General features: G+C 49.4%; 1 protein-coding gene across 1 annotated transcript; it reads right to left on the bottom strand.

Moving 5' to 3' along the window:
* Nucleotides 1–236: 236 nt before the first annotated feature.
* On the bottom strand, nt 237–5295 carry LOC119330191 (proline-rich receptor-like protein kinase PERK1). Its single transcript, XM_037603313.1, has 8 exons — nt 4569–5295; nt 3489–4034; nt 2698–2784; nt 2519–2589; nt 2146–2222; nt 1705–1852; nt 1032–1193; nt 237–826 (listed from the first exon to the last, which is right to left on the bottom strand). The coding sequence occupies exons 1-8, from the start codon at nt 5134–5136 to the stop codon at nt 506–508; spliced, it is 1980 nt and encodes a 659-aa protein (XP_037459210.1). The 5' UTR covers nt 5137–5295; the 3' UTR covers nt 237–505.
* Nucleotides 5296–9069: the final 3774 nt, after the last annotated feature.

The following is a 9069-nucleotide window of genomic DNA, read 5'->3' as shown; positions in this document are numbered from 1 at the left end:
TCCCTGGGTAACTGGAAAGAAACGCGAGACAACCTCCTCCCGTGAGCTGTCCCAGCGTCCATGTTCCGTGCTTCCCAAGAACAGCTCACGGGATTTGGCTTGCAAGACAACTCACAAGTTGCATCCTGCCTAGCACATATTCCATCCACACTCAACAAGATAAGACACACCCCATAATGATATGTAAGTTGGCAGGGATGCTAAAAGAGACGCATCAAAGGCACGCGAGCAAGTGGTAAAAAGAATCGTTGGGTTGGGTTACTCTTACTCAACCCTGAGTAGGAGTGAACAGTACAGCACTCAATTAGCTCTTTGAATTATACATAGCAAACGGCGGTGAGCAGATCGGTCAACAACATATGAAAGAATCAACGGCTGCAGCTACCAGAAGCTATACTTGGGTCAAACATCCCTTCCTCGCACACAAGTCAGCATATAAATTCAACCGGACTTTACAAATTGCATCGATGAAAAAGTCAAAAAAAAGGGGTAAAAAAGAATTCCCTCACGACGGCCCGCTGTATCCTGAACTGTAGCCACTGTGGCCACCTTTCTTCATTGTCCCTGTCTCGATTTCTTGAGTTTGTTGGCCCTCACTGCTTGATGCAGATGGTATCTGACCATACTCGCTTGTCGGCGCACTGTATTGGCTGCTCGTGTAGTCATTCGTCGTAAAGGCCATCTTCTTGAACTTCTTCATGTCCTCGTTGTACTGCCCAGAATCATAGTCAGAACTGCTGTATGATCCGAAAAAGCGGCTATGACCAGGCCGGACACCTTCGTTAAGATCCTCCAAAGAGACGTCACCTTCTAAGGCCCGAACAACCTGGCAATCATATCAGGTATGAGCAACCACATAATTCTCACTTGTAGCCACAATACTAAGGGCTGAAAGCAGTATTGTGCTATAAGCAGATTACAGCTCTATTGACATCTAAAATGCCCGAAGTAGATGTCGAATTGATTTTCATAAACGATAAGCATCTATGGGCAGTTTGTAGAGCTTTAAGGCATACTGAAACACAAGTTACCTGACTCATTCGAGGGCGACGACGTGCTGAATGGCGTACACATGCAGCAGCACATGCTATCATTCTGGCAATCTCATTAGGATTGAAATCCTTTCCCAGACGAGCATCCACTAACTCATCATAGTTACCATCCTCAAGTGCTCGCATCAGTAAAGGTCTTGCCTATAGATGGTCAAATACGTTACTCCATCGACAATATAAATTCAACAAAAGAAACGATTCTAACAGAAGGCATACAGATAATGAAGTATATAAATTGACTACAAAGAAATGACACACAGACAATAGCTTTGTCAAAAAAATGTTCAATGATCATATAGTTTCTTAGAACTTATTACATACAATGATCAAAACTAGCAAAGCAATTTGCTTCTACAAGACCATGGTAAGTCAAAAGAACAATGTTTGACTCAAGGTTGTATTCTTAAAGCATTTAAACATAAGTATGCAAATGTACTTACAGCACATAATGGTAAATCTACAAAACGTCATGATCAGTAATGACAATGACAGCACATAATATGAAAGCATTTAAAAAACAAATCATGAAAATGATCATGTAACCAAAATGTCCCTTGCCTGACGTACATAAGAAACTACCAAACTTTCCTGACTTATCTAGTCGAAGTATCATGGGTAACACCAAACTTAAGTAGGCTATTAAAATACTTACCCAATCAACCAAGCTGTCATCCATATATGTTTGGGTCGAATCAACAGGCCGACGCCCAGTTATCAGCTCAAGAAGCATCACTCCAAAGGAAAAGACATCTGATTTCTCAGTTAGCTTTCCAGAAGACGCATATTCTGGTGCTAGATACCTAATACCATGAAAATAGGTCTCAGGAAACTGTAACTGCAACTACAGCATATCAATTTGAATGATGATTCAGTTTATATCTAAAATACTGAAACAATGTAAATGATACAAAAACTAGGGGTTCCCCCGTAAAGAAATTTAAACATATCAACCTAATCTTAACAGAGTGAATGGTGTCCATGTGCTCTGGAAAATTTTAACAATGGAGTTGTACACATATGTAGCATGTCTACTTTGACATATAACACCAGATAGATTTAAATGGCTCGGTAACAATTTAACTTCTACACATACCCAAAAGTGCCCATTACTCTTGTTGACACATGTGTGTTGTTATCAGAGGTGAACTTTGCCAGACCAAAATCCGCAACCTGTAGAGAGGATTACAATTAGCTCTGATTATGCAAAAAAAAAAAGTAAGAATGAAATTGGATAAACTCAAAGTTGTTGTCTACACAGCTACATCAATAAACACCTTAAGATGGCATTTCAAATTTCAACAACAAATACACAAAGATAATTGCACCACATGTTTACTCCCAAAGCGTGTAAATTATTTATGTCACAACTCTAATGAAGATGGTAATGTTAAATTAAATAAATGGTTAAACAAATGTTGTTAACAGACACGATAGGAAGGAAGCAGAAATGGAGAAGTATAACCTACCTTAGCTTCGAATTTAAAATCAAGAAGAATGTTTGATGACTTTATATCACGATGTATGATCTTCGGGTGGCCTGTCAATTATGAAAACAAACATTATTTTAAGGACCTGTTTGTGGTCACACTCCTATCTTCTATGCTAGTTTTGAAACAAAAAAAGGTACACATGGTGGTAAACTCACAATCTTCATGAATGTATGCCAAACCCTTAGCAGCACCAAGGGCAATCCTTAGTCTTATGGGCCACTCCAACGTTGGACGGCCTTTTCCTGTGGAAGGTGAAAGCAGTCTTAACAATCAGCAACAAAACTTAGGGCGTATAACATATCATATAGCGACTAACTTGTACTCCCTCCGTCCCAAAATAAGTTTCTTAACTTTGTACTAACTTTAGTACAAAGTTGTACTAAGCTTGAGACTTTGGGGCGGAGGGAGTATCATACAAGCCTCAAATCAAAAGTAAAAAATAAAATAAGAAATGAAGGAGATACAAAACTTCATCCATGAACTTCACTATGATAAGGCATATTACTGTCTGTTGCCATTTCAACCAAGTAAAACACAAAGTAACTAGCGAAATGGACAAAGGGCTTTTGATTCTACTTGGTTCTTTCCCGCAAATGCAGAGTTTCTAATGACAATTTTACAAGTTACTCCCTCTGTACAGAAATGTGAGATCTTTTATAGATCACTAATATAGTGATGTAAAAGATCTTATATTTCTTTACAGAGGGAGTGGTAGTTATTATGGTAAGAGGGAACAAGCTAGAAAATTAAATCATATAGTTTCAGTTGTTATGTAGTTTTAACATTGAAGTCGAGACTTTTCTTTGTGAAATGTGAATGGATGTGTTTCTAAAGTTGTTGTTTTATGGGATGTGGGATAGATGTATTTATACACTCAGCTATTATCTAAAGTCTCAAGGATAAACCATGCATACAGAAGGTAGATCAATGAGGCAATAAGGCATACCATGTAAGTGGAATTCCAATGTGTTATTGGTGACAAACTCATATACAAGCAACCTCTTCCCCCCAGAGATGCAGTAACCAACCAGAGACACAAGATGCTTGTGATGAACGCGGCTGATAATCTCAACCTCCGCCTGGAACTCACGCTCTCCCTGGCCACTCCCAAGTTTCAATTGCTTCACAGCAATCTCTTTGCCATTAGGCAGCACTCCTTTGTGAACATATCCGAAACCACCTTGTCCGAGGAGATTAGCATCAGAGAACCCATCAGTTGCCCTCACCAGCTCATCATAAGTGAATGTGCTCTTAGAGTTCGAGAAGCCAAGGGCGGTGCCAGGGGATGGTGGAGGCAGGATCTCACCACCTGAGTAATTAGAAACTGACCCGCCGCTGCTGTTTATCATAGGGGGTGGAGGCGGCGGTGGTGCCTGTGGAGGACGATTGGCATATGCTGGAGGAGGTGATGGGTGCATCTTAACCACATGATCAGGTGGAGGAGGAGGAGCATTATTCTGCCAATTCTGGTATGTTGCTCCATAATGATCCTCTGCAGTAAGACAGAACATTATTAGGATTAGAAAAGGTGTTTCCGTTTTGCAAGTTGGAAGAATTAAGCTCATCATAAGATATCGAGATGCAACATATGCAATCGCTTTGCTCTTCCAAACAAAAGAAATGATGAACAGAATAAATTACGACACCTAACACAGACAACAGGCATGATGCCATCATGCAATCATTTACTTAACAATACCGATAGCCTAGCACATACAGATAATTTGAATGTAACAAAAACACGGATTTTCCTAGATGAGCCGTGACAATTGAGAAGTACCACTAGTAAAATTCAGGTGCGGCACTAGCTAAATTGAAATTTTCCGAGGTGCTTACACGTCAACGACACGGCACATGCAGCTAACACACCTAACCCGTGCCTAAGCATAACAAGTGCGAATTGCAGCCAAATTTGCCAAGAATAGGAGGATTCCAACCGACGGCACCGTGACTGGCTGCTTGCACACGATACCCGCACACCAGATCTAGATCTAGACAGCGACAGCTAGTATTCGGAGGTGCAAACCTTTATACTGCGGAGGAGGAGGCGGCGGGTAACCATAGTGCAGGGGTGGAGGCTGGCGGCGGCGCTTCTTCCGGAGGCAGCAGAGGCACACGAAGGTAGCGAGCAGCAGCAGCACGAAGCCACCCACGGCTACGCCGACGACCACCGACGTGGACACCCCAGAGCCACCGCCACCGCCACCGGAGGAATGAGGCGGCGATTTCGGCGACGGGTTGTTGTGGCCTGGCGTGGACGGCGATCTTCCCCCGCCACCGGGCGAGGGCGGGGACCTCCCTTCTGGCGAGGGCGGAGAGGGCATGTCCGAGGGCGGGGAAGGGGTGGCAGGGGCGCCCGGGGGTGACGGAGATGGTGCCGATGGGGTGGCCGGTGTGGAGGACGGCGCGGGAGGGGAGGCCGCGGGCGCTGCCGGCGGCGGGACGGAGGCCGGGGGCGGGTTGGCGGGGGCCGGCGGCGAGGGGGAGGGGATCGCCGGGGGAGGCGCCGACGGGGTGGCCGGGGGCGGCGCGGTGGCGTTAGCCGGCGGCGCCGGGGGCGTAGTCGGCGCCGGCGCGGCGGTCGGCGACGACATCTGCCGCGCGGAAGGTGCCCGGCTCCGGAGGCGGAGCTGGAGCTAGGGTTACTCCCGCTTTGCTTGACGCCTAAGAATGGTGGGAGACGCTCCCTTTCCGCCTTTGAGGTGGTGAGATCGGAGAAGAAAAGCGTAGTCAGTAGTGGTAGTAGTGCTGCGCAGTGGAGCGGGGGAGTTAAAAGAAGGAGGAGGGAATTGGAACCTGGAAGGGAAGAGATGGCTCGCTCCGAAAGGCCGCGGTGACAGCGGGGCGTGGTCGGGCCCGCCTTAGGTGTGTGCCTGTGGGGCCACCGGATGCGCGGCGGGAATTGTGTTGCTTAACTGAAATGTGGAGCCGGCCGGTGTGGGTCAGGTTGTCAGTGACCCTGGCGATGCCTGCCGGTGGTTGCCTTCTCTATCTCTATGTATGCCGCGTCGCTTTTGAGTTTGACCTCGCCGGTTAGACGTCTTTTCCCGTAAGCCCTGCGAGACTGGTTTCACGTTACCGCGGCCTATACTACATGCGGACCCCGCACATCAGAGTAATACTAGCTCCGTCCTGGTTTATATGTCTCCTTTGTAGTTTGTGTCAAATTTTGACTAAAGATTTAACTAATTAAATATTAATGCATGTCAAGAAAAATTATCTCATTGGATTCGTAATTTAACATAGTTTTCAAAAATATAATGTTTGGTGACATGCGTAAACATTTTGTTAGTTTAATCTATGGTTAAAATTTGGCACGAAATATAATGGGGACCAATAAACCCGGACGAAGGTAATATATGCAAGCCAAATACGCTGACGCCAGTAGAATGGAGGTACTGGGTTTTTTTCGTTGACTGCAACGTGGTGCCGTCGGGTTGTGAATTATGAAGGGTCGCAATTAGAGAAGACGGTAAGAAGGATCGCCGGTGCGACCGTGCGAGGTGCGAGGTGAGAGCATCTCCAGCCGTTCGGTCTCCCAGTGCGGCGAAAAAAACCGCCTGAGGGCGAACCGGCGCAAGTTTGACGCTTGGGGCGACTCCGTCCTCAGTCGTCGCCCATCAGGTCGCCGCGAGTTCGACGAAATTACGTACAAACTTGTGCAAACTCGACGATCTGATACGAATTCGGCGAAATTTCATAAAAAAATTGTACAAAAAAGTAGAACATGCAAACTACGCTAGCCACTACGCCGCGTCTACCGTCCATCATCTACATACCGAGAAGTCTGTAGAAGCAGGTGTAGTCATCGCCGTCGTCGTCGTCGTCGCGGCGCGCCCCGTCGAAGCCACCCCCGTCCCTGCTGCACCCCTGCCCAGGGTCGCCGACGCGCGGCGGGGCACTTGATGGCCCGGCCTCGCCCTCCTCGTCGCTGTCGAGAACGATGACGCCGCCCTCCTCGCGGCCGCGTCGCCGGGCCTGGAGCTCCGCGTACGCCTGGTGCTGGCGGCGCACCTGCTCGCGGACGTATTCCTCCTTCACCCATTTTAGGGCAGCCTCGTCGTCGGGGGCCATCATGTCGACGTGCTTCAACTTCACGGGGAGCAGGCCCGGCTCGGGCTTCGGTCGGACCAGGCGAAGGGAGCGCGGGGAGGGGTGGGCACCCTCATTCACGACGAGGGCGCCGCTGCGCCCAACGAGGAGCGCGGGGAGGGGTGGCACCCTCGTTCATGACGAGGGCGCCGTTGCGTCCGACGAGGAAGCCGACGTCCTCTGGCTCTGGCTTGACGGGACGGAGAGTCGGCGAGCCAGAGGAGAGCGAGCCAGAGCCCAATGACGAGGACGTCGGCTCCATTCGCCGCGGCGTCCAGGAATTGCCCTGGCGGCGAGAGAAGGACGGCCTCGAGGGGTACTCGAGGCGCGGCACATTGCCGGTCTCGATGTGGTCGAGGACGGCCTCGAGGGTGCAGCCGGGGACGCCCCACCACTCGCGCCGTCCTTTGGCGTTAAGGCGGCCGCGGGGAATGACGCCGTTGACGGAGGCGATCTGCTCCTCCCGGCGGCGCTTGAAGTACATCGTCCACAGTGTTTCGCTAGCGGGCACGCGTACCTCGGCTCGTTCCGCTGTTCCTCCGTCAGGGAAGAGCGGATGCGGGCGATCTCCGCCCACCGTGCCACCCCATCGGGCACCGGGACGCCGGCGGCGCTCAGCCTCCACGCCCCCGGCACGCGCATGTCTTGGGGCGGCGGGTACTCGGCCTCGTAGAGGAGGCGCGCCTCCGACTCTTGGAGGTGGCGGCGGCCGAAGCCGTTTGCCGTCGCGCCGTCGCCTGGAAACCTCTCGGTCATCTTTTCTCATTGGCGGGAAGGGGGAGAGGGCTGCTTTTGCGAGGCAAATGCAGGGGAGGTTGTGGCGTTCATCGGCGGGGAGGGGTCGTCTTTTATAGCCCCAGCGGGGCGGCGGGGAGGCTGCATGCCGGGCGACGCGTGGTGGGAGTGGGCGGAACGCGCGTCGACGGCGCCTTCACTCGCCGCTCGTGAGGCATCAATGGAGCATCAATGGAGGCTGACCGGCGCGGCAGTCTTGACATTGATTTCCGTAGGAACCGAGGCGATGAGGGCGCCGAAGCAGCGTCTCGCTGATTCGGCGGGCCCGCCCCCGTTCGCGCCAAAATCGCTCGCCCCGGCGCCCCCGGGCGCCCTCCAGCGCGCCGGGTTCAGCCTGGATCCGCCGGCGCTAATTTCGGCCCTAACCGGCGAAAAACGGACTCCTGAAGGCGTGATTGGACCTTTTTTTGGAGCTGACGCGAAGAAATCGCCTGGGAGGCGTGTTGGGGGCTCGGCTAGAGATGCTCTGAAGTCATACTATATCAAAACGCTCCCAAATGTTTGGGCTATACGGTTTGAATTTCATTTTCCTTTCAACATACTGCATCAAACGTCGTCCATGGTCTTATCGTTGTCTGAATTTTCACAAATCGAAAGAAGAAGATTTGCGGTTATCAGGACCTCCGCCGTATAGGCATCCGACAATTAGGACAAACATAGAACACCCCCTCCCCCTCTCGTTCCATTTTAACCGATACTCCATTCTCGATTATGCTAGGTATCATTCCACTTCAAAAAATATTTTTGTTTTATCATCTACCTCGTGGAAGAGTAGAGATTAACCTTGGTATGCTGATACGTCTCAAACTTATCTATATTTTTGACTGTTTCTTGCTATTATAATATTATTTTTTAAATACTTTTTATAGTAATTTATATTATTTTGATGGACTAAACTAGTGTCCAGAGTCAATTGTTGTTTCCTGCTTTTGGTTTTACAGAAAATACATATTTACGGAGCTCAAAATAACTAGGTATTTTTGTGGAACTTTTTTGGGCAAAGAAGAATCTAGAAAGCACCGAAAGATGCAGGGGGCACCTAGGCCCCCAGACGGCCAGGCGATGCGGCCAGGAGGTGGCCTGCGTGGACCAGCTGTCTGGAGCCCCTAGGCACCGCCTTTCGCCCATTTTTTTATGAATTCTAATATTTCCCAAAACCCATAGTATGTGGTCAGCCCGCCTTAGGTGTGTCCCGGTGGGGCCGTCGGATGCGCGGCGGGAATTGTGTTGTTTAACTGACATGTGGGGCGGGGCGGCGTAGGTCACATTGTCAGTGACCCTAGCTATACCTACCGGTAGTTGCATTCGGGTTTTGCCTTTCCTATGTGTACGTCGCGTCACTTTTGAGTTTCACCTCACTGGTTAGACGTATTTTCCCATAAGCACTACGATACTGATTTCACGTTACCGCGGTGTATACTGGTCCAAGGTAGTGGGCCTTCTACTACATGCGGGAATTGCATGTAGGCTTTATCTCTGCAAGCCAAATACGTTGACGCTAGTGGAACAGACGTACTAGTTTCTTTTCCTTTCGTTGATTGACTGCAATGTGGTGTCGTAGGGTTGTGAATTATGAAGGGTCATGGTTGGAGAAAACGATAAGAACGATCGCCGGTGCCCACTGCGAGGGAAAGTCGTTC

This window comes from Triticum dicoccoides, chromosome 1B (assembly GCF_002162155.2).
Source record: "Triticum dicoccoides isolate Atlit2015 ecotype Zavitan chromosome 1B, WEW_v2.0, whole genome shotgun sequence".
NCBI lineage: Eukaryota > Viridiplantae > Streptophyta > Magnoliopsida > Poales > Poaceae > Triticum > Triticum dicoccoides.
Note: the sequence above shows the minus strand (reverse complement) of the source record. Positions and strands in the feature narration are given on the sequence as shown.

Excerpts from the sequence above, each read along its gene's own strand:
- LOC119330191 (XM_037603313.1), bottom strand. The coding sequence starts at position 5,136 with ATGTCGTCGCCGACCGCCGCGCCGGCGCCGACTACGCCCCCGGCGCCG. Across the intron at positions 2,590-2,697 it reads GGCATACATTCATGAAGATT|GCCACCCGAAGATCATACAT; the intron begins GTGAGTTTACCA and ends CATAATTGACAG. Across the intron at positions 1,853-2,145 it reads AGAGTAATGGGCACTTTTGG|GTATCTAGCACCAGAATATG; the intron begins GTATGTGTAGAA and ends TCATGGTATTAG.